This window comes from Sus scrofa, chromosome X (genome assembly GCF_000003025.6).
Source record: "Sus scrofa isolate TJ Tabasco breed Duroc chromosome X, Sscrofa11.1, whole genome shotgun sequence".
NCBI classification, from domain to species: domain Eukaryota; kingdom Metazoa; phylum Chordata; class Mammalia; order Artiodactyla; family Suidae; genus Sus; species Sus scrofa.
The window spans coordinates 48,685,204-48,711,925 of NC_010461.5; the positions used below are offsets into that span (position 1 = coordinate 48,685,204).

Here is a 26,722-nt window from a genome sequence, read left to right on the forward strand (position 1 = left end):
CTTTTTCTAATTCATTTAAGTGTTGAGTGAAGTTGTCGATTTGAGATTTTTCTTCTTTTTTGAGGAAGGCCTGTATTGGTATGAATTTCCCTGTGAGCACTGCTTTTGTGGCCTCCCATAGATTTTTGAGTGGATGTGTCTTCATTATCATTTGTCTCAAGGTAGTTTTTAATTTCCTTCTTGTTGTCCTCATTGACCCCTTGGTTTTTTAGTAGCATGTTGTTTAGTCTCCATGTAGTAGGTTTTTTCTCATTTCTTTTCCTGTGGTTGATTTCTAGTTTCATGCCATTGTGGTCAGAGAAGATACTTGAAATAATTTCTATACTATTAAATTTGTTGAGGTTAGCTTTGTGCCCCAGTATGTGATCAATTCTTGAGAATGTTCCGTGTGCACTTGAGAAGAATGTATATTCTCATTTTTTTTTTTTTGGATGTAATGTCCTGAAGATGTCAATTAAGTCTAGCTTTTCTGTTATGTCCTTTGGGATCTCTGTTGCCTTATTGATTTTCGGTCTAGAGGATCTGTCCATTGATGTGAGGGGGATGTTAAAGTCTCCTACTATGATTGTATTCCCATATTTTCTCCTTTTATGTCTGTTAGTATTTGTTGTATGTGTTATATTTATATCCTTGCTGATTGTTCACTCCTTGTATTTTAACTGCATTAGGTCTTAAATGGCTATTGTGAAGTGATCTGTAAAATGAACATCTTATGGATAAATGTATTTGATATCCAAAACAATTAACTGATATTTGGACTATCTTTTGAAATACAATCAGATAATAAATGAGGAAACTGTTGTAATTGACTTGGATACACTTAGCATAATCTGAAATCTGACCAGTTAAGTCCAATGCAAGCTGTAGATTCACTTTCTTTACACTATGTTTTCTTTTTTAGTGAGATTAGAATGTAGATAAATCAGGAGCTCCTTCTGTAGCACAATAGGACTCTTGAGAGCTCTGGGACACAGCCTAACATAGTGGGTTGATGATGGAGCATTGCTGCCGCTATGTCTTAGGTCACTACTGCAGCTCAGATCTGATCCCTGGCCCTGAAGCTCATACATACCGCAGGTCAGCCAAAAATGAAAAAAAAAAAAAGAATATAAATAAATCAAAGGAAATCTGGTCGAAGAGATGCTAGTAGGTACTACTGATGGAAATGATTGTGATGGTATAGGGCAACTGTGTGAAGCCATCAAGTATTTACTTTCAGAGGAAGAAAAATTATCTAAAAAGGAAATAGAATATTGTTTATATGAACCCCACTTGGCTTAAATATTTATGTGAAGTAGAAATTTAAAATACTTCTTTAGAAAGAGGTATAGTGCTGATATATAAAATAAACGAGTTCATTAGGGTAAATAAATACAGGAGCCTGGAACTCCTTAAAATGATAACTAGGACAGGAAGGGGAAGATTCTAGAAACTATGTCACTATGATAATCTTATGAAGGTAGTGAGAGTTGAAGCAGTTGAAAAAATTAGTTTCATGTTCATATAGGATTTGAGGGGAGGGGGCAGCTAATATTCTTAGGGACCAATAAGGGCTGTCTTGGTGAGTAGAATAAATACATTAGAATGTTGTCCGTATACTGACTTCTCATTGTGTAGGTAAGTCTTGAAAAATAATGTTCATAGGATACAAGCCATTGTAACCAAGGGTAAATGGCATATTGTATGCATATAGTGAATTAGATCTTATTTTAAAATTATCTTTCCGTTGTTTCTTTTCCAGATATGGATCAACTCATAAACAACTTGGAGGTCCAACTTAATTCAGAAACTGGCTCAATGCATGTATTCAAACAGGTCAGTTATCAGGCAAATGAAATACTAATATTAAGACATAATAGACTTGAGTATCTGGTAATCATTATAGAACTGAAGCTCATTTCTCTAACAGCATGGTAGGGGCTGTGAAGGGGTGAAGGAAGGGAGGTTTCTAGGAAGTATCTATATGCCTGGGTTTCTGGTTCAAATAAATAGCAAATCTGGCCTAAAAGAAACATAACTTCTGGGATCAAGCATTTAGGGACAATATTAGATTCATAGTAGACAGTAGCCATCATTTATCTAGCGCTATTCCACATTTTGGGAACTCGATATACTAAATCCATTGTCCTATTTAATCTTCACAATAACTCTGTTGGATAGTATCTTAGTCAGAGTTCTCCTAATAAACAGAATCATCAGAATCTGTATTTCTCAACATCTATCTCTATAACTATAGATATAAATAAAAATGTATCTGTCTATATAACTATGGATATAAATACTACATATACTATATATAAAGATATATCTTTACAAATAAAATAAAACCATATCTATATCTATATATCTATCCAAATATATCTATCTTTGTCCACCTCTCTATATAGAGAGAAAGATTTTAAGGAATTGGCTTGCATGATTATGAAATCCTGGTGAATTCAAAATCTGATGGGGTAGGCTGGTAAACCGGAGAGCCACAGAAGAGTTACAGTTCTAGTCCAAAGGCAGTCTGCTGGAAGAATTTTTTTGCCTTTCTTCCTTGAAGGAGGTCAGTCTTTGTTTATTAAAGCCTTAAGTGACTGTGGCTCAGTGGAAATGAACCCAACAGTATCCATGAGGATGCAGCTTGGATGGCAGCTGCAGCTCCCATTCGACCCCTAGCCTGGGAACTTCTGTATGTAGCACCTGCAGCCCTAAAAAATAAATAAATAAAAATAAAGCCTTCAAGTGATTGGATGAGGCTAACCCATATTATGGAGGGTTTATTCAGAATTCAAAGTTCAATGCTTTATTCAAAATTCAATGATTTAAATGTTAATATCATCCAAAAAACTTCTTCAGAGAAGAAACGTTCAGAATGATGTTTGACCAAATATATGGGCATCTGGCCCAACCAAGTTGACACATAAAATTAGTCATTACAGATAGGTATTCTTAATGTTCCCATTTTACAGAGAAGAAAATTTTGTGCTTGGACACTCCTTGAAAAAGGATTCAAACAGATTATCTGGTTTTTACAGCTAAGCACTCTGTGTTAGATGTGGAACTCCCATTTTGCTTAGGGTTGAGTTCTAAAGTCATTGCATAAGTGAAACCCAATACATTTAAAATTATCCTTGAAAATCCCTTAAATTGTCTGTAAAATTGTATACAGTTTTACATTACATGTCCAGTACTCATCTGTTTCTTAAGTCACCAGATAAAGTTTCTGGCTGACATTTAATGAGTCTTATTTTAGAAAAAAAATGTTTTTAATCATTAAATGCTTTGTCTTTGGAGTACAATTGGTTTTGTTTAAGTTATATGTGCATGTGGATGAGATGTCTTTGTACTGTTTTAATGACATTAAAACCAATATAAGGTCTTGTTTACCTTATTTGTAGTTGTTGCCATTTAGGGACTATTATCATATCAAAAGTTGCTAATTGTTGCAAAACATCTGCAGGTTAGTTGTTGGTGCTTTAGTAGATACTAAGAGGAAGCTGAGTATAATTGTTAGATAAAATGTATTGGATTTTTAATAAAAATAATTCAGTGAACTGTTGTCAAGTGTGCATGGCTACCTTATTTTGAAATCTCAGTACACCTAAATACAATTCCAAAAATGTTTTTCCATGTGTTAAGTATACTAAGATTCCAGAATTTGAAGTCACTTTGAACTTGGTACAATGTATAGAAAATTCTGGATAGTATATAATCTAAGCACTTGTTTTTGTTTCTTGCCATTTCCAAGATATCTTGTTTTTAGTAAAGCTAAGGTACTGGTGGTACATGGCCACAGAGCACTGACCATGTCCTTGCTCAGCACTCGTGTTTTATAACAGTACAATGCTGGCAAAATCCTTAGGGGCAGAAGCCTCCTAGTTTGGTTCATTCTGTGATTTATGTCATGAGGTATGATTGGTATATGGTTGTCTTGCTCAGTACACACATGCTGCTCTCACTTCTTTGAATTCCTACATCGCCATGCCATATAATGAAAGAGCACTTGTTTGTCACCCGCCCTTTGTTTCTAGTTTCTGATTATTTTCTAGAAGTAAGATTTCTTGGACAAAGTGTATGAGCAGCTCTAGGGTTCATATTGAATCATACATGTCTTCCCCACTCCAATTTAATGTCATTAACGTTTTGGCATATATTCTCACATAGTTGTATATAGTCTCTTTTTCTGTGATTCTCTCCCTCTCTTTCTCTTTTTCTTTTTCTTTCATTTCTTACCTTTGAGAGTAATTTACAACAGGAACCTTCAGGCCTAAATAATTTAGCATGCATCACTTACAAATAATGACATTCTCCTGTATAACTACATCAACACTTACATACCCAAGAAAAGTAACAATATTTCTATGATACTGTCTAATCATGTCATACATTACTCAAAATTTCTCAATGACACCTTTTCCCATACCATTCTTTCTGTCTGGAGTACGCTTCAATCAGCCTGTTTAATTTAATAAATCCCACATTTTTTATAGGGTCCAAATTCTACTTTCATTTCTTCCATAAAACTTTCACTGATAATTCCAATTCACACTAACCTCTAGTGCCCTGAGCTCCTGGAATGTTAAATTATCTGTATTCGTCCCTCGTGTGGCTCTGCTTATTACTTGTTTTCTAACTGTCAGTGGCTTCATGTAAATTTATCTTGTTTACACAGTGATATTCTTTGTCTCCCAAACTTAAATTATTTGTGTACCTCCTTCACAATTTTTTTCATATTCTTATCATGAATATTATTTACTCACTTAAAAAATTAGATCAGCTAAAAATACGTAAAGACCTATATTAGTTTTGTCCTAAATAGTCTGGAGAATTCTGGGTTTGATGTGAGACATTAGTTTCCTAGGGCTGCCACAAAAAAATTACTGCAAATTGGGTGGCTTAAGACAACAGAAATGTATTCTATTACAGTTATAGAGGCCAGAAGTTCAAAATCAAGGTGTTGTCAGTGCCATGATCCATCCTAAGGCTCTAGAGGAGAATCTGTTCTTTGCCCTTTCCATGGTTCTGGTGGATGCAGATGTCCTTTGACTTGTGGCCTCAGCACTCCAATGTCTGTGTGCATCTTCATATTGATTTCTCTGTGCTTCTGTGTGTCTCTCCTCTGTGTGCCTTTTATAAGGATCCTCATTATTTAATTTAGGGCCTACCCAAATAATCCAGAATAATCTCTTCAAGATCCTTAATTACACATTCCAAATAAAGTAAAAATCATGTGGGTTCTGGGGATTAAGACATGGAACATATCTATGGGGGAAATCCATTCCTCCCACTACAATGTGTTATGCATATATTTTTTCCTAATATATAACTATTTAAGTAAAATGATTTATCTATGCTCCAGCCAAAACTAATGAGGAAGAAAATGTTTCATTTTATTATTTTTCATATTTTTCATAGTTTCATGCTAGGTAGTGATATTTCCATATTTTCACACTAGTTAATAAATCAAACACCTAATATACATATACATACACACATAATACATGCATACATATGTATATACCTACATATATACATTTCTGACCTCATTTTGCATGGATGTAGCTGCTACTATGCTTGATACTTTCTCTCCATCCTTTAGGATTGCTTATTCCATTAGTTTGTACAAATTGATGAATTATTTTGTCTTATAGTGCTCCATTTACTATTGAGATAGTGGTGAAGTAAAATTTGAAATTTGTCTAGGTTTAGATTACGTCTAGTGTTCTAATAATATCCAATTCCATCCACCTGTTCTTTCTCTAATACCCAAATACCTGATGTCCTTACTGGAGATTCATAGGGTTAAAGTGACATTTTTACTTAAACAATGAATGTGCACATATATGTATGTTGTGCATACAAATGCACTTGGGGAATAAAATGATTAGTCTAAACCCAGAGCAAAGCTTGAAGGGACCTGTATACAAAAGTATCTCTCCTCTTTCTGTTTGGGAGGAGCCTGGACTTTGTCTTATTACCATAGCAATAACTTGCTGCGCTGACTGGAGTATTTTGTTCTTTCATTTTCTTTCTAGTCATGCTATCCCACTTTCAAGCTCTAAATCAGAGCTGTTTTAAGCAAATGATGCCTCTAACCCTCCATCCCCAGGACCTTTCTACCTATCTTTATCAAATGCTTAAATATTTGTGAAATTGATCACCTTTTCTCTGGGTTTCTTTTTAGAATTTCCATACTCTTTGGTGACATTATCAGTAAATGACATTTTTATTTTTTTAATTTTTATCGGGCTATAGTTGACTTATAAAGCTGTGTTAATTTCAGGTGTACAGCAAAGTAAATCATCAGTTATTCATATACATTGTCAACTCAAATTAGCTTAAAATCTGATTAGAATTCTGGACATTTGAAGGGAAGGATTGTGGAAATTAAAACTTCTCTCAAAATGACCCCCATGTCTCTGTGTTTTTCTCATACCCAACCTTCTTCACATTCTCAGAAATCTTAGAAATCTGCAGCCTGAAGTTTTAAAATAGCGAATGGGTAAATATTCTCTTTCTTTGAAAAGTGATAGTGACTGACTACAGACTACAGAACACTTAAAACCTGAAGTAATCACACAATATTGAAGATGAAAAGAAGTGATTTAAAGAGAAAAATCTGAACACAGAACTTCAAATCACTCAGATGGGCTTCCAAAGCTGTGGTAACTGTATTAGTCATCTTTGTGAGAATTTTTTTTTAATAATGTCACATAACTTTATTTTTCCTCTAAAGTTACTATTGAGATACATATTAATCGTTAGAAAAGTATAATGTGAACACTCAATGAACATATTTTCAGTTCTCTCAATGTCAGTAGTTGGAGAAATGTCAAGTAGTTTCCTTTTTTTCTGAAACCATCCTTTAATTCTTTATTTATTTATTTATTTATTTATTTATTTATTTATTTATTTAGTCTTTTGTCTTTTGAGGGCCACACCTGTGGCACATGGAGTTTCCCAGGCTAGGAGTCTAATCAGAGCTGCAGCTGCCAGCCTATGCCAAAACCACAGCAACACCAGATCCGAGCTGCATCTGTGAACTACACCACAGCTTATGGCAACCCCAGATCCTTAACCCACTGAGCGAGGCCAGGGATCAAACCCACAACCTTATGGTTCCCAGTCAGATTCGTTTCTGCTATGCCATGACAGGAACTCCCTAAATTTTTTAAAAATAATTTTTCCATTATAGTTGCTTTACAGTGTTCTGTCAATTTTCTACTGTACAGCAAAGTGGCCCAGTCATATATATATATACATATATATATATATGTATATATATATGCACACATATACTTCTTTTCTCACATTATCCTCCATCATGCTCCATCACAAGTGACTAGATATAGTTCCCTGTGCTATACAGCAGAATCTCATTGCTTATCCATTCCAAAAGCAATAGTTTGTATCTATTAACCCGAGACTCCCAGTCCATCCCACTCCTTTCCCTTCCCCCTTGGCAACCACAAGTTTGTGTTCCATGTCCATAAGTTTCTTTTCTGTGGAAAGGTTCATTTGTTCCATATATTAGATTCCAGATATAAGTGATATCATATGGTATTTATCTTTCTCTTTCTGATTTACTTCACTCAGTATGAGTGTCTCTAGTTCCATCCATGTTGCTGCAAATGGCATTATTTTTTTCTTTTTTATGGCTGAGTAGTATTCCATTGTGTATATATACCACATCTTCTTAAACATTCATCTCAATGGACATTGAGGTTGTTTCCATGTCTTGTCTATTGTGAATAGTGCTGCAATGACCATGTGGGTGCATGTGTCTTTTTCAAGGAAAGTTTTGCCCAAAGCTGTGGTAATTGTATTCAATGAAAAGAGGAATAGGGAGCCATTTTTAGTCATCTTTGCAAGAATTCTTAAAAACTTCCCAAACTCTAGGGCTGAAAACTCACTCCTTACATTATATCTTTTTTTTTTTTTTCAGCTTCAACAAGGGCATATGGAAGTTCCCAGGCCATGATCAAACCCATGCCACAGCTATAACCAGAGACACAGCAGTGACAATTCTGGATCTTTAACCCACTGAGCCATGGGGGAACTCCCACCTTATATATTTTTCAGAAGCTTTAAGTATAGTTTGCTTTGTACAAGGAGACGGTAAGGCAGATCATGTGTTTTTTTCAGCCATAGGGATAGCTATATTAAAAATATGAAAGAATTCAGACTGTATATTAAAATTCTTATTAAAATCATTTTGACCATGTTAAAAGAAAATTCTCTCTGCATGCAAAAATCACTCACTATAGTAATATGTAGATACTGAGTACTTATCTTAGTATGTCTTCAGGCCACAAATGTCAAACTTGAAAACTGCTTTTAATCATAGTCTTTTTACTTGAGGAGGTGTACTTGCAAAATATGGCATTCACAGAATTCCTGTTGTGGCTCAGTGGGTTAAGGACTTGATGTTGTCTCTGTGAGGATGTGGGTTTGATCCGTGGCCTCACTCAGTAAGTTAAGGATCTAGGGTTGCCACAATCTATGTTGTAGGTTGCAGACGTACCTAGGATCTGGTGTTTCCATGGCTGCAGTGTAGGCCCCAGCTGCAGCTTTGACTCAACCCCTGGCCTAGGAACGTACATACACTGCCTGTGCAGCCATAAAAAGAAAAAAATATATATATGGCATTAACAAGCCAAAAAATCCTTGCTACAGGATGGATTCATTTAGGTATAACAGATACACTTGAAAGTAACATGTAAAAAGGAAATATGTGACTATGTGCTTTGAAGCAGTTGCTATTAAAACAGTGCAACCCAAACAGTTGGACTTCCATTTCTTTTAATGTCTTGTGATGATTGCAGAAGAAGAGTAATGATTGATACTCTGTTGTAGACAGGGTTGTTGTTAAGAATTGTTAGATCACAGGAAAACTTGGTCTACAAAATGGAAAATCATGGTGGCTTGCTGAAGCAGGAACCTGCAACATCTTATAGGCAACAATAGCCTATATGTTCTTTAAGTTGTATATTTTCATCAGTTAGTTTCCATTTTGGAGTAATATATTTGTCAATAAAATGAATAACTGTAGCTTGAGTATTAACTAAGCAAAAGGTCTTCTACTCATAGCATTATTCTGGGCAACACTCAAAGTCTAAGAGATGGCCTCTATTTAGCAAAAGAAAGTAAGTTTGCCAGAGTCATCTCCATTTTATATTTAACATTCAGAACTTCAGCTTCCTTAGGTTTCTGGGGCTAAAGCAGAGAGTCCAGAAAGTCCCTGAAAATTTAGCTAGCTCTTCCCTTAATGTATTTTGGCAGACAGTGTTTATTTCTGTACCTGTACCCATAGTCCATACACTTCTAGAAAATGAAATTAAACCTAACCTCATTTTATGCTTTCTGTGGTAACTATGTTTCTCAGTATTATTGAATCTCTGTAATTCCAGAGATTCCTTGGATTCTGCCACTTTAATCTAGGGAGGCAGTTAGACACCTGAAGAGACAAGTAGGGAATATGGGAAAAATAGGAGCTTAGGTTGATTTGGTGGATTCAAAGGACAAGAAATTTTTTAAGTTCAACAGAACCATTCTTGACAACTTCTCCACCAACAGGATTCTACTGCTTCCCTACATAGGTTGAGTGAATCCACCCAGGAGGGATGGATTATGTTATATGTACAGCAAACAGTAGGACAAACCATTCTTGAGGAGCAGATTGAAGCAATACGTGGACTACAAACAAAGCCTGAGTAGGGATGAGGGCTTATAAATCAAGAAATCAAAATATCATAGCATTGCAGATGGAGAAAGGAGATGGCTATCTGGCTAAATTTTGTAGGTAAAACATGCTTACTTCTTAGTGTCTTTACTCATACTCAGCATGCTCTGAAGGTTTTTTAAAGGAAGTCAGAACAAGAGGACATTGCCCCTCATCAATCTCTGAGTTCAGGGCCATATTATCTCTCATCTAAATTTTATTTTATTTTATTTTATTTTATTTTATTTTATTTTATTTTATTTTATTTTATTTTATTTTTAAATTACTCAATGAATTTATTACATTTATAGTTGTACAATGATCATCAGGATCCCATTTTATAGCATTTCCATCCCACAATCCCAGCACATACCCCCACCCCCCAAACTGTCTCCTCCGGAGACCGTAAGTATTTCAATGTCTGTGAGTCAGCATCTGTTCTGCAAAGAAGTTCAGCCTGTCCTTTTTTCAGATTCCACATGTCAGTGGAAGCATTTGATGTTGGTGTCTCATTGTGTGGCTGACTTCACTTAGCATCATAATTTCTAGGTCCATCCATGTTGCTACAAATGCCGGTATTTTGTTCCTTTTAATGGCTGAAAAATATTCCATTGTGTATACGTACCACCTCTTCTTGAACTACTCCTCTGTCGATGGACATTTAGGTTGTTTCCATATCTTGGGTATTGTAAATGGTGCTGCAATGAACATGAGAATACATGTGTCTTTGCGGGTCATGGTTTTCTCTGGATAGATGCCCATGAGTGGGATGGCTGGATCAAATGGTAGTTCTATTTTTAGTTTTCTGAGGCATCTCTGTACTATTTTCCACAGTGGCTGCACCAAATTAAAATCCCACCAACAGTCTACTAGGGTTCCTTTTTCTCCACACCATCTCCAGCACTTATTGTTTCTAGACTTTTTGATGATGGCTATTCTGGCTGGTGTAAGATGGTACCTCACAGTGGTTTTGATTTGAGTTTCTCTAATAATAAGTGATGTTGAACATCTTTCCATGTGTTTTTTGTTTGCTTGTTTGTTTGGCCATCTGTATGTCTTCTTTGGAGAACTCTCTGTTTAGATCTTCTGCCCATTTTTTGATGGGGTTGTTTGTTTTTTTGGTATGGAACTACAGAAGGTGTTTATAAATTTTGGCGATGAATCCCTGGTCAGTTGATTTACTTGCAAAGACTTTCTCCCATTCTGTGGGTTGTCTTTTCGTTTTGTTTAGGGTTTCCTTTGCTGTGCAGAAACTTTGAAGTTTGATTAGGTCCCATTTGTTTATTTTTGTTTTTATTGTCAATACTCTAAGAGGTAGACCTGAGAAGATATTGCTGTCGTTTATGTCAGAGAGCGTTTGGCTATGTTTTCCTCTAAGAACTTGATAGTGTCTGGTCTTATATCTAGGTCTTTCATCCATTTGGAGTTTCTTTTTGTGGATGGTGTTAGGGAGTGTTCTAACTTCATTCTTTTCCATGTGGCTGTCCAGTTTTCCCAGCACCACTTATTGAAGGGGCTGTCTTCTCCATTGTATATTCTTGCCTCCTTTGTCATAGATGAGTTGGCTGTAGGTGCATGGCTTTAATCCTGGGCTTTCTATCCTGTTCCACTGATCTATATGTCTGTCTTTGTGCCAGTACCATATGGCTTTGATGATTGTTGCTTTGTAGTATAGTCTGAAGTCTAGGAGCCTGGCTCCTCCAGCTCCATTTTTTCGTTATCAGGATGGCTTTGGCTATTCCGGGTCTTTTGTGCTTCCAAACAAACTTTAAAATACTTTATTCGAGTTCTGTGAAAAATGTCCTTGGTAATTTTATAGGGATTGCATTGAATCTGTAGATTTCCTTGGGTAGTATAGTCATTCCAATCCAAGAGCAAGGTATGTCTTTCCATCTATTTGTGTCATCTTTGATCTCTTTCATCAGCGTCTTACAGAGTACAGGTCTTTTGTCTTTTTACATAGGTTTATTCACTCTAAGGTATTTTATTCTTTTGGATGTGATGGGAAATGTGATTGCTTGACTAATTTCTCTTTCTGCTCTTTCATTGCTAGTATTTAGAAATGCAGTCAATTTCTGTGTATTGCTTTTGTATCCTGCGACTTTGACAAATTCATTTATTCATTGATGAGCTCTAACAGTTTTCTGGTAGAGTCTTTAGGATTCTTAGGTATAGTATCATGTCATCTACAAATAGAGATAGTTTTACTTCTTCCTTTCCAATTTGGATTCCTTTTATCTCTTTTACTTCTCGGATTCCTGTGGCTAGGACTTCCAAAACTATGTTGAATAGTAGTCGCTAAAGCAGACATCCTTGATCTCAGTGGGAATTCTTTCAGCTTTTCACCACTGAGAAAAATGTTAGCTGTGGGTTTGTCATATGACCTTTACTATACTGATGCAGGTTCCCTCTATGCCCACTTTCTAAAGGTTTTTTTTTTTTAATCAGAAATGGGTGTTGGATTTTTTCAAAGACTTTTTCAGCGTCTATTGAGAGGATCATATGGTTTTCATTCTTCAGTTTGTTAATGTGGTGTATCACACTGTTTGGTCTGTGGATATTCAAGAACCCCTGCATCACTGGGATAAATCCCACTTGATCATGATGTACAATCCTTTTAATGTATTGTTGGATGTGGTTTGCTAGTATTTTGTTGAGGATATTTGCATCTGTTTTCATCAGTGAAATTGGTCTGTAATATTCTTTTTTTGTGTTATCTTTGTCTGGTTTTGGTATCAGGGTGATGGTGGTCTCATAGAATAAGTTTGGGAGTATCCCTTCCTCTGCATTTTTTTGGAATAGTTTCAGAAGGCCTTAGATCTTCCCTAAATGTTTGATAGAATTCGCCTGTGAAGCCCTCTGGTCCTGGACTTTTGTTGGTTGGCAGATTTTTAATCACAGTTTCAATTTCATTTCTTGTGATTGGTCCATTCTTCTTTTCTATTTCATCTTGGTTTCGTCTTGGAAGATTGTACTTTTCTAAGAATTTGTCCATTTCTTCTAGGTTTTCTGTTTTATTGGCGAATAGTTGCCTATAGTAGTCTCTTAGAATCCTTTGTATTTCTGTGATGTCCGTTGTTACTTCTCCTTTTTCATTTCTAAATATATTGATTTGAGTCCTGTCTCTTTGTTGCTTGAAAAGTCTGGCAAAGGGTTTATCAATTTTATTGATCTTTTCAAAGAACCAGCTTTTCATTTCATTCATCATTTCTATGGGTTTTTTTTTTGTTTCTATTTCATTGATTTCTGCTCTGATCTTTGTGATTTCTTTCCTTCTATACCGTTAGGTCTTGTCTGTTCTTCTCTGTCAAGCTGCTTTAGATGTAAAGTTAGCTTGTTTATTTGAGCTTTTTCTTGTTTCCTGAGGTGCGCTTGTATTGCTCTAAACTTTCCTCTTACAACAGCTTTTGCTGCATCCCATAGGTTTTTGAGTGTCCTATCTTCGTTGTCATTTGCTTCTAGGTATTTTTTGATTTCTTCAGTGATCCATTGGTTGTTTAGTAGCATGTTGTCTCCACGTGTTTGCATTTTTTGCAGATTTTTTCTTGTTGTTGATGTCCAGTTGTATACCGTTGTGGTCAGAAAAGATGCTTGATATGATTTCAATTTTCTTAACGTTACCGAGGTTGGATTTGTAGCCCAGGATGTGAGCAATCTTAGAGAATGTTCCATGTGCACTTGAGAGGAATGTGTATTCTGTTGGTTTTGGATGGAATGTCCTATAAATATCTATTAAGCCCATCTGGTTTAATGCATCATTCCAGGCCTGTGTTTCCTTATTGATTCTCTGTCTGGTTGATCTGTCCATTGCTGTAAGTGGGGTGTTAAAGTCCCCCACTATGATTGTGTTATTGTTGATTTCTCCTTTTAAGGCTGTTAGCAGTTGCCTTATATATTGTGGTGAACCTATGTTGGGTGCGTAGATATTTAACATTGTTATATCTTCTTCTTGGATTGATCCTTTGATCATTATGTAATGACCTTCTTTGTCCCTTAAAATAGTCTTCATTTTAAAGTCTATTTTGTCTGATATGAGTATTTCTACTCCAGCTTTCTTTCGATCCCCGTTTGCATGAAATATTTTCTTCCATCCTCTCACTTTCGATTTGTATGTGTCCCCAGAAGTGAAGTGGGTCTCTTGAAGACAGCGTATATATGGGTCTTGTTTTTGTATCCCTTCAGCCAGTCTATGTCTTTTGGTTGGGGCGTTTAGTCCATTAACAATTAAGGTAATTATTGATATGTATGTTCTTATTGTCACTTTGTCAATTACTTTGGACTTGAATTTGCTGCTCTTTTTTCTTCCCTTCTCTTGTTCTCTCCTCTTGTGGTTTGATGACAACCTTTAGCATTGTACTTGAGTTGATTTTTCTTGTTTGTTTGTGTATCAATTGTAGATTTTTCGTTTGCAGTTTTTCTGAAGTTTTTATATAAGAGTCTATATATATTTGTTATTGTTTTAACTTGTTGGTCTCTTAATTGCAAGTGCATCTCTAGTGTCCTCTATTTTTACCCACCTCTTCTCATGATTTCTGATTTTGGTGCCACAATTGTGCGTGGATGATTTCGTATCTTAACTGTATGTATAACTTTACTGGTGAGCCTTGTCATTTGTGGTATTTTTGTTTCATGTTGTGGCCTTTTCTGCTTAGAGAAGTTCCTTTAGTATTTGTTGTAAAGCTGGTTTGGTGTTGCCAAGTTCTTAGCTTTTTCTTATCTGTGAAGCTTTTGATTTCTCCTTCAAATCTGAACGAGAGCCTTGCTGGGTCAAGTAATCTTGGTTGGAGATTTTTTTCCTTTCATCACATTAAGTATATCATGTCACTATCTTCTGGCCTGCAGAGTTTCTGCTGAAAAATCTGCTGATAACCTTACTGGGTTTCCTTGTGCTCAGCAGGATGCGGCTGAAGAACGGGTGCTGTTAAACTTAAGGGAAAAAATTAACATAAAACAAGACACATCTCTATAAAATTACCAAGGACATTTTTCACAGAACTCGAATAAAGTATTTTAAAGTTTGTTTGGAAGCACAAAAGACCCGGAATAGCCAAAGCCATCCTGATAACGAAAAAATGGAGCTGGAGGAGCCAGGCTCCTAGACTTCAGACTATACTACAAAGCAACAATCATCAAAGCCATATGGTACTGGCACAAAGACAGACATATAGATCAGTGGAACAGGATAGAAAGCCCAGGATTAAAGCCATGCACCTACAGCCAACTCATCTATGACAAAGGAGGCAAGAATATACAATGGAGAAGACAGCCCCTTCAATAAGTGGTGCTGGGAAAACTGGACAGCCACATGGAAAAGAATGAAGTTAGAACACTCCCTAACACCATCCACAAAAAGAAACTCCAAATGGATGAAAGACCTAGATATAAGACCAGACACTATCAAGTTCTTAGAGGAAAACATAGCCAAACGCTCTCTGACATAAACGACAGCAATATCTTCTCAGGTCTACCTCTTAGAGTATTGACAATAAAAACAAAAATAAACAAATGGGACCTAATCAAACTTCAAAGTTTCTGCACAGCAAAGGAAACCCTAAACAAAACGAAAAGACAACCCACAGAATGGGAGAAAGTCTTTGCAAGTGAATCAACTGACCAGGGATTAATCTCCAAAATTTATAAACACCTCCTGCACCTATGAATCATTTAAAATATTTTATTATTTTCAGATGTATAGCATAGTGATTCAATATTTTTGCAGATTATGTAACTTTATAGCTTATTATAAGGTAACGAGTATAATTTTCTGTGCTAGACAATGTATCATTATTTCTTATCTATTTTATACATAGTAGTTTGTATCTCTTGATCCCGTACCTCCAATTTGTTCTTCCTCCATTCCCTTTCCCCTTTGGTAACCACTGGTTTGGGTTTTCTATATCTATGAATCAATCTCTGTTTTGTATAAACAATTGTTTGTGTTATTTTTCAGATTCCACAAATAGGAGATATCATAGAACATTTTTCTGTGTGACTTAGCTCACTAAGCATAATATTCTCTAGGGTCATCCAAGTTGCTGAAAATGGCAGAATCTCGTTCTTTTTATGGCTGAATAATATTCCATTGTGTATATATACCACATCTTTATGCATTCACCTGTTGATTGGCAGTTAGGTTGCTTCTGTATTTAGGCTTTTATAAATAGTGCTGCTGTGAACACTGGGTATGCCTCTATCTTTCTGAATTACTGTTTTTTTTTTTCTGGATCTATACCCAGGAGTAGAATTGCTGGACCTACGATAGTTCTATTTATTTTTTTGAGGAACCCCATATTATTTTCCATAATGACTGCACCAACTTATATTCTCACCAACAAGATAGTAGGTTCCCTTTTCTCCACATCCTTTCCAAAATTTATTTTTAGGTTTTTCGCTTTTTTTTTTTTTTTGTCTTTTGTCTTTTTTGTTGTTGTTTTGTTGTTGTTGTTGTTGTTGTTGCTATTTCTTGGGCCGTTCCCATGGCATATGGAGGTTCCCAGGCTAGCGGTTGAATCGGAGCTGTAGCCACCGGCCTATGCCAGAGCCACAGCAACGCGGGATCCGAGCCGCGTCTGCAACCTACACCACAGCTCACGGCAACGCCAGATCATTAACCCACTGAGCAAGGGCAGGGACCAAACCCGCAACCTCATGGTTCCTAGTCGGATTCGTTAACCACTGTGCCACGACGGGAACTCCTATTTTTAGGTTTTTTGATGATAGTCATTCTGACGGGTGTGATATGACATCTTATTTGTGTTTTGATTTGCATTTCTCTGATAGTTAATGATGTTGAATATCTTTTCATGTGACTATTGGCCATCTGTATGTCTTCTTTGGAAAATGTCTATTCAGGTTTTCTGCTCACTTTTTTTGTTGTCTTTTTAAGGCTGTACCTGCAGCATATGGAGGTTCCCAGGCTAGGGATTGAATTGGAGCTGTAGCTACCAGCCTACATCACAGCCACAGCAATGCCAGATCCAAGCTGTTTCTGTGACCTACACTGCAGCTCACAGCAATGCCAGATCCTTAACCCATCAAGCAGGGTCAGGGATAGAACCTGCATCCTCATGGATACTAGCCAGGTTCATTACCAATGAGCCACAATGGGAACTCCTTCTGCTCACTTTTCGATTGGGGATATCCTTGACCTTTGAATTCATGGAACTCTTTTTAAAAATTGTGATTAGGTTGAGATTTATGTTATTTTATATATTACCCATGAAGCAACCATTCAATTAGTATTTTTAATTTTTAAATTTAGATTTTGTATGTAACACAACTGACAGTAGCATCATTATTCCTTAAGCATCATTAATTGTCTAAGACCCATGTAAAATGTTACTTCCTCCTTGAAACCTTCCCTGATCCACTAGACAGAATGAATCATTCCTTTTTCTCTTTCTGAAATACCTTGCTTATATGTCTGCTGCATAAGTTGTTATGGTGTGACTTATAAGCTACTCATATATATTCTATCATTATAGTTGGTCTGTTAGTATGTACTTCACAGCTATACCTCATTAACTTGTGCCCTCAATGGGCTTAACACAGTACTTGTAGTAGATACTCAGAAAATGTTGATGTTAATTAATCTTGTGGAATTATTGCAAATATTAAATGAAATAATTTTTATCAATTGCCTTATATTGTGTCCAGTGCTAGTACTCGATAAAGTTTCCCCCTTTTCCTATTTACTTTTTCCTCTTTTAATTCTTGCCTCATTTTTTTCAACTCCCTGTATATTCTGTCCATGACAAGAGAATAGAGATTTCTTTCTTTCATTTCTCACATGTCTCTTCTTCAGGGTACTAACACTAACTGTTTTGCACCTCTCATTTCTTTATGTATTTATTTTAGGTCACTGGCTCTGTTCAAATTAGAGATTCCCTTAAGACAACAGGCAGAGGTGATATGACATCTCCACCACTCCTAGATATCAATCCCATGGAGAATCCAGCACTGTTAAATGACATCAAGATTGAGCCCCCAGAAGAACTTCTGGCTAATGATTTCAACCTGCCCCAGGTGGAACCAGTTGACCTCTCCTTTCACAAGCCAAAGGCTCCTCTTCAGCCTGCCAGTATGCTGCAAGCTCCAATACGTCCTCCAAAGCCAGAACCTGTTTCCCAGACCCTTGTAGAGTCTACTTCAACATCCAACACAGGCACTTCAGCAAACATCCCTACCGTTCTGACTTCAGGCTCTATCCTGGCCTCCTCTCAGGGCACTGGTGGCCAGCAGATCTTACATGTGATTCACACTATCCCCTCAGTCAGTCTGCCAAATAAGATGAGTGGCCTGAAAGCCATCCCGGTGGTGGTGCAGTCACTGCCTATGGTATATACTACTTTGCCTGCAGATGGGGGCCCTGCTGCCATTACAGTCCCACTTATTGGAGGAGATGGAAAAAATGCTGGATCAGGTAAGCATTAGTGTTCCCCATTGCTGGGCCTTAACTTCCTTCATCTACTCTCTTTTTGAATATCCTATCTCTTGTTTCTTTTCACCCCCTCCAGTTATCCTTGCACACAGATTTAAGAGCAATCTTTAGTAGATACTGTTTCTACATTTCTCTTCAATGCTTGTAAATGTACAATGACTCCTTTGCTTAGCCCTTGCTTCTCAAACTGAGGTATGCAAATCTTTGAACTATGTATCTTCCTAGAACCTCTATATTATTTGATAGTAATTTAAAACTTTTTACATTTTAAAAATATTATTTATTAAGGAGAAAAATGTGATATTTGAATAATGTTTTAAGATAAAGCATAAACCTCAAAAATAAGGTGTTTTTTTGTTTGTTTTACTTTGTTTTTGGCAATGCCCATAGCATATGGAAGTTCCTGGGCTGGGGGTTGAACCTATGCCACAGCAGTCACCTGAGCCACTGTGGTGACAACGCAGGATCCTTAACCCACTGCACCAGAAGAGAACCTCTACAAAAAATAGTTTTAAGCTTACTAAGGCACCCAACCTGGGACTTTCCAGAAGGATGTGTTTAATCATCTATGCCATTAGGAATGCTTTGGTAGAAAAGTTGAGAATGTTTCTAACCCTGCATACATAGCCAGCCTTACCCCCTTACCTCCCCCAACACTGTAACTTTTCTCTTCCTTACAGGTAGAAATAGTCCTCTTTGAAATGTCCCCATTTTTCCTGTGTTCCTCTTTATCTGGCATCTATCACCATCCATATTACTTTTACACTTGCCTGTATCACAAGTGTATAGACATTCTTCCCAATTGAATTGTAAATTCCTCGAGGACAAGACTCTATCCTATTTCTCCTTGTGCATCCCAGAGAGCACAGTAGTAGATAGTACTTGTAACAAATAATTTGATGAAAAACTTGGATATTTACCTAGGACAGGGTCCATATATTTAATTTTAAAATAAGTTCAAAATTCAGAAAGGTACATTTGTCTCCCTCTCACCACTATTCCTCAGTAATCCAGTTCCCCTCCTGGAGACATATCTAATTTAGTTGTAATGAAGAATAATCAAAGAAAATTATATGTCCTCTTGAAGTGGTTCAACATATTTGGCTTCACCACATCCATAGAATTACAATAGTTTTGGATGTTCAGCTTGAGGAGGGATGTTGGGAAATTGTAACATAATTGCAGGAGAAAGATTAAAATGGTGAGAGGACTGATGATTAAGATGGTGAGAAGACTGATAAATGTTTAGCATGAATTAAAAAGAACAAAGCACAGATATGGGGGGGTTATGACTAGAAACCAAATTTTAGCTCGGTGTAAAAAAAAGCAACTTTCTAAGAGTTTTCTACCTTTGAAATTCAATGCTTTGTTATCTTTAAATGTAAAGATAACATCTCTAAATGTAGGAAAATAAAAAACAACATGCTAAGCATGAAGTTGCTGAGACTGTGCTATGTTCTTTTGAATAAAAATGTCATTATTGACTAGTGTTTAATTGTAGTAATGATAAGTGTTCATAACAATCTTATTTTTGAGATTCCCCTGAGGGAGTTAATTCAAATATGATTATCAATTCTCACATAGTGAGAGAGCCTTACAGAAAAGGTAATGGGAAAATAAACTTCTTTGTGTGAGACTTTGCTGATATCAAGGTAGTGGTAATACCAAGGGATGGTTTGATGGGCTTTGAATTCACTCCATAATATCCATCAGTCCACCACAGACACTGTAAATAAACAGAATAAATTTTTAAATTGTTCAAAGTGGTTTCAAGCTAAGACGATTAGCACAATGGTCTCCAAAATGGCATACTTACACCTTGGTGGAAGTCAAAGGGAAGTTCTGCACAAAATATTTGGAGCACAAGAAGAAAGCATAAAATTTCTCTTTGTATTTGCTCACCCTTTACATGTTATTTTGTTTGTTTTTCATAATATACACAAAATTTTGGGAGGCTAGTACATTTCTATCTCACACACATACACACAGAGACACACCCATATTTAGACACATGCTTAAAACTTTTTAGTGATTTATGGAGGTGACTGCACTAGTCAAATACTCCCCATCCCAATCTTTATTGTCACCCTTGTTTCTTCTATATAGACATTGAAGCTTTCACCAGATAGCTGACCACCTGACTGAGTTTTGTTAGGGCTCAAAAACACCAATAGTTGACAATAAATATTTGAGGGCTTCTGGCAACATAGGTGGAAGGGAAGGTGCTAACATGTATTAAGCACCTACTAGACACTAATTATGTGTCTCATTTCATTGATTTGTTTCCATTTAGGAACACAAAATCAAAGGAACTGTTTTCACCTCTGGCATGAGCCTAGGCATTGGTCTTAGAATAACCAGGGAACTATTTAGAGTTTGATTCAACAAACACACATTGAACATGACTTTTTAGCAGACCCTGTCCTTGGGGGCTGGAGATAGAGAGCTGACTCAGACCCTGATCCTGTCCTAGAGAAACCCATTATCTTATCATACTCACTATCCTTGGGAAGCTCATTCTAATGGTACAAGAATGTCCATTACTTCCCTCAAAGTAATTTCTGTAACTTGTTATGCTATAGTTTTAAATACTCTTCTTTTCCTTCCATACAAATATACATATCCCATCTTTGCTTTTTCTTTATTTCTCTATCTTGCTGCTCCTTCTCATTGTGGGCCAAACTAGAGATTCTGAAAATGATTACAGAGGCTTATATATTTGTAGCCCACACTGCTCCTTTTCTTTGCTTTCAGTGAAAGTTGACCCCACCTCCATGTCTCCACTGGAGATCCCAAGTGACAGTGAGGAGAATGCAATTGAGAGTGGATCCTCAGCCTTACAGGGTATTCAGGGACTACAGCAAGAGTGAGTACTTTTACCTTTACTTCAGGTCTGTCGCTGTGTAGATATATATGTGTCTATGGTAGAAGTGGAACAAATCCTCAGACACAGTAGTAAGAATTTAAGGACAACAAAATATAAGTAAACTGCCTTCCCAATAAAGGTATGAGATTGTGTGCACCCATGTGCATGGACATACATGTTATGACAGTTAGTGTTCTAATCGTAAATCATCAACTTCACCCTTGAAAAAAACCTGTAAATTTCCTATATAGTTGCATTCTGTTTCTTTCTGTAAATTTACAGTAGCTTTATAGTTGGTTTGTTTTAGCAACCATGTTGTATGAAAAACTCATTTCTTTAAACCTAAAAATAAGATTTAAAGCGTGAAATGCTCACACTGCTTGGGAACAGAAATCACCCAAAGAAACATTACTACCTCTGGGACCTGCACTTACTGAGTAGAGTGGCCTAATTGAGGGAATTGCTCGAACTATTTCAATTATTTCTTCTTGGGGTAGGGGGGAAGGCTGATATTAAATCTGCATAAATTAAATGTGTGTGTGAAGTGGTCCCATTATATGTAAGTCCATTTATTTAGCCTCCATTTTTAAATCACTATTTGGCCCTATCTCTCTTTCTGTGCTCAGACCAGCAGTAATGACCCAAATGCAGGGAGAAGAGTCCCTTGACTTGAAGAGAAGACGGATTCACCAATGTGACTTTGCAGGATGCAGCAAAGTGTACACCAAAAGTTCTCACCTGAAAGCCCACCGCAGAATCCATACAGGTCTGTCAATCTCCACCCTGCTTCCAACACACACACACCACACACACACACACACACACACAGAATCTCTGAGAGATAAGACAGGGAAAAAATCTTGAAACAAAGGTTGATCAATTTCAACTCAGGGTTACAGTTTCCATCCATGGCTTTTAACCCTGTGTCCTATTTCTACTCTATGGTAGCTTTCATGAAAAAAAGAGCCTAAGAAAATTATTAAACCTGGTATCTTCTGAATAGTCATCATCCCCATTGAGCATCTGAGGTCCTTTCTAATTTGGAAGTTATAACACTTATACAAAGATTAAGGCATCTAAGACATCATTCTTTCCTTTGCTACCAAAGCCCCACATGTTAATTATTGAATATTGAAAAGCACAGAGAAGTTCCCATTGTGGCTCAGCAGGTAAGAACCCAACTAGTATCCATGAGGATGCAAATTCGGTCCCCGGCCCCACTCACTGGGTTAAAGATCCAGTGTTGGAGCAAGCTGCAGTGCAGGTCACAGATGCAGCTTGGATCCCGCATTGCTGTGACCATGGCATAGGGTGGCAATAGAAGTTCCGATTTGATCCCTAGACTAGGAACTTTCATATGCCATGGGTGTGCCTATAAAAAGGAAAAAAAACTCAGTGAAATTAGAGCAGGCTTTTGGAGCTCAGCACCATCTACAAACCTGTAACAAACTTTTGTTTGTATTAGAAAAAAAAAGGTGCATATTATAAAGAATAAGTAAAGCAGACCTGGGGGCTGAGGGTGGCAAAGAGGGGACAAGCATCCTGCCTATCTGAGGAAGAACTGTAACTCAACTCTAAGTATTACCAAATCTCCAAAATTAAAAAAAAAAACCCCACATCAAGATTTTTATGTGAAACATAACATATTTTGAATGCTGGATTCTAATTAAAGAAATCTTATAACACCATAGTTTCAAAGAAACCTGCCTATGGGCCAGCAGTAGCTTGTCAGTCAACAGTTTGTACCCTTTCCTTGAAGACTTTTCATCCGCAATCATCTCCAGCTCAGAGGTGAGGCTTAGACACACTGGCAAGGACGGGGCCCTCTTTTCTTATAAACATATACTGTATTAGAGTTTGTATAGAAGAACCCAGAGTCTTAGTTGCTCTGCCCCAAGGCTGTGAACAGGTGACTAATTTCCAGATTTCATTGTCCCAATATTCCCATAACACTCGTATTATTTATTAATATTTTGTTTTCTTCTCCTTCATGCAGGATGGAGGCTGATTCCACTGAATATGTACATTATGTTTAAGTATTTAAACCTGAATTTTCAGCATGCAAAAGTAGAACAGTTTACTGGACTCCCATATACCCTATAACCAATTTCAACAATTATATTAGTATATGGCCAATTTTATTTCTTCACACTCCTACCAACTCTCCCATTCCCCACTGTATTATTTTGAAGCAAATTTCAGACATCATATTATCTGTTATAAATACTTCAGAATATAGCTTTAAAAGACAAAGATGTTTAAAAATAGACACCTTATCTCTATCTTTTAAAGATATATTCTGAAGTATTTATGACAAAGATGTTTAAACATAAACCCTTATGGAGTTCCCATCGTGGCTCAGTGGTTAACAAATCCAACTAGGAATGATGAGGTTGTGGGTTCAATCCCTGGCCTCATTCAGTGGGTTAAGGACCCAGCATTGCTGAGGGCTGTGGCCCTAGAAAAGACCAAAAATAAATAAGTAAATAAAATAAAATAAAAATAAACACCTTATTACTAGCATATTAAAAATATCCTTAATATCAAATTTCCACAATGATATAATAAGTGTTTGTTTTTTAAAGTTTGTTCCAATCTGGATCTAAACAAAGTTCATACATTGATTAGCATAATCAATATGAAAAGGAGACAGGTATTCAAAAAGCTTAAGTAAAGAATGTTCTTGGTTAGAGAACGGAATAAGTTTGCCTTGTTTTAATAACTGACAGAAGTCTGGCATAGCTAGGCATATTGAGTGCAATAATTTGTGATGAAGCATTGAGGCACAAAAGTAGAAGGGAGAAGATCACTTAAGAGGCTACTGTAGTGATGCAGACAAAAAATGATGAGAGCCTGACTGGGATATTAGGTGTGAATATGGAGAGAAGGAAGTATATTGATGATTGAGGGTAAACTGATGACTGTTTACCCTCATTGGATGGAGGTGCCATTTACTGAGATAGAGAGTTTACCAGTTATTGCACATTTAGTAAGTGGGAAAAGTCCCATGGAATCCTACCTTGATATGCAACTTGGGTATACTGGTTTTTATTGTTGGTATTCTTGGAACTGAGGCAGCTAAAGGAATGCCTGATTTATTGCCCTCAATATTGCAGTTCATTGCAAGGAGTTCCAGAGAGTGATAGTCTTGTCTCTGGTAGATACTCTCTCAGCAGAGAGCCATGAGGCTCTTATTTACGTGGATATCACCTCTAGTATTCAATATGGCCATTCATCTCCTCTGAGCTTACAATCATACAAAGCAGGAAATACAGATACAACAATTTCCTTTAAACACACAGTTAAAGTTAAGCCCCAGTTTTTCATAACCTATTCACTGAGGCTCAAAATTAATCATTGATTCTTAGGAATATCTTATGCCCCAGTTATTTGTTCTGTTATTTTCTAAAGTTCTATTATTTTCATCTCCAAATAACTCTTTTATTGAGGATGTAGACATAATAGTCAAGAGCAGACATTGTGAAACTGCACTGCCTGAATTTGACATCCCAGTCACTCATTAGCTGAAAGTTACAATACCTTTCTTTTTTTTTTGTGGGTAAAATTTTTTTTTATTTTATTTATTTTTTTACAGAATAAAATACATATATTTAAACACAATTACATTCACACAGATTATTATATTATGGATCTTAAGAAACAGATTAAGTGACTCCCTCTGGAGAAGTGGAATGGAAAATATGCTGAGACAAATAGGAAATTTATATTATACTTTATCCAATTTTGTACGGCTTTCATCCTTACTATTTAGTATTATCTATTACATTTCAATTTCTCTCTAAATATTAGTATTATATTAAAATTGTGTATATTGTGCAACTAAAATTTATAAAGAAGAAAGCCTTATATACCATTAAATATTTTATATAGAATAATAAAAAGAATAACTTAACTGGTAAGAATAAAAAATAATACACACTCTGAAAATAAGTAAAATATAAAATGCATAAATTGGTTAAAAAACAGTGTAACTATATAAATATGTCCTCACAATTTGTTACATCTTATTGATTCTTCAATATAGGTGTTACACCATTTTAGGTGATGTGATAAACAAGACATTATAGACCTTTCATTGTACCATGGAGAGAAATGGTTATTAATAATATAATTGTAGGACTGTATTATTTAATTGTACAGTTGCATTATTTAATTATAATTATCATAAGTTATGATACCATAAGTATCATAAGGAATTCAGAATCAGATGTAAGAAGACTTCAGCATTCCAAGAATGATGTCAAATGACCCACTTCATGGTGGATCATGCACTTATTTACTATGAGATATATTTCTTCTCCAGAGATTCCTTGTTTGTGTATCAATTGTAGATTTTTGGTTTGCAGTTATTCTGAAGTTTTGATATGAGTCTATATGTATATGAGATTGTTTTAAGTTGTTGTTCTCTTAATCGGAAGGGCATCTCCAGTGTCCTGCATTTGTACCCACCTCTTCTCATGATTTCTGATTTTGGTGGTATAATTGTACATGGATGATTTCATATGTTTACTGGGTATATACCTTTACTGGTGAGCCTTGTCATTTGTGGAATTTTTGTTTCCTCTTGCTGTCTTTTCTTTTCTACCTAGAGAAGTTCCTTTAGTATTTGTTGTAAGCCTGGTTTAGTATTGCTGAATTCTCTCAGCTTTTGGTTATCTGTGAAGGTTTTGATTTCTCCTTCAAATCTGAATGTAAGCCTTGCTGGGTCAAGTAATCTTGGAGGTTTTTTCCTTTCATCACGTTGAGTATATCATGCCACTCCCTTCTGGCCTGCAGAGTTTCTGCTGAAAAATCTGCCAATAACCTTATTGGGGTTCCCTTGTATGTTACTTGTTTCTTTTCCCTAGCTGCTTTCAAGATTTTCTCTTTGTCTTTAATTTTGGTCAGTGTGATTAATATGTGTCTCAGTGTATTCCTCCTTGGGTTTATTTTATATGGTACTCGTTGTGCTTCCTGGATTTGAGTGAGTGGTTCCTTCCCCATGTTAGGGAAGTTTTCGGCTATTATCTCTTGGAATGTTTTTTATGTCTCCTCTCTCCTCTTTCTGCACCCCTATAATACGGATGTTGGTACGGTTAACATTGTCCCAGAGTTCTCTGAGACACTCTTCATTTGTTTTCAATCTTTTTTCTCTTTTCCGTTCTGCATCCATAATTTCCACTAATCTGTCCTCCACCTCACTTATTCATTCTTCTGCTTCTTGTATTCTGCTGTTAGCTGCTTCTAGTGAATTTTTTATTTCAGTGATTGTGTTTTGCATCTCTTCTTGTTTAAGTTTTATATCTTGTATCTCTTTCCTGAGTGTTTCCTGTAAGTTATCCATCTTTGCCTCCAGTTTATTTCCAATGTCTTGCATCATCTTCAGCATCAACAGTCTAAAGTCTTTTCCCTGGAGGCTGAGAATCTCCTCATTGCTTAGCTGATTTTCTGGGGTTTTTCCTTTCTCCCTCATTTAAGTTATAATTCTCTGCCTTTTCATTTTGATAGGTTTTAGTTGTGGTTGCCTTTTTACAGAGAGTACAATTGTACCCTCTCTTACTTCTGGTGTCTGTCCCCCTGTGGCTGAAGTCTGTATGGGGGCTTGCTGTAGGCTTCCTGATGAGAGGGGCTGATGCCTGCCCATTGGTAGGTGGAGCTGATTCTAATCCCTCTGGTGGGTGGGACTTAGTCTCTGGATGTGATTAGAGGC

At 36.4% G+C, this 26,722-nt stretch overlaps 1 protein-coding gene across 8 annotated transcripts in view; it reads left to right on the forward strand.

Annotated features, from left to right (window-relative positions):
• Window positions 1-26,722, forward strand: part of KLF8 (Kruppel like factor 8) — an 89,297-nt gene that overhangs the window by 22,141 nt on the left and 40,434 nt on the right. For 6 of the 8 annotated variants that reach the window (XR_002340523.1, XM_021079402.1, XM_021079400.1 and 3 more), the window contains 4 exon segments: window positions 1,742-1,815; window positions 17,564-18,128; window positions 20,901-21,012; window positions 21,639-21,778. Coding sequence is in view for 7 of the 8 variants with exons in the window: in XM_021079400.1 (XP_020935059.1) it covers window positions 1,742-1,815; window positions 17,564-18,128; window positions 20,901-21,012; window positions 21,639-21,778 (891 nt within the window). In the remaining variant the exon portion in view is untranslated. 8 annotated transcript variants of the gene reach the window in all.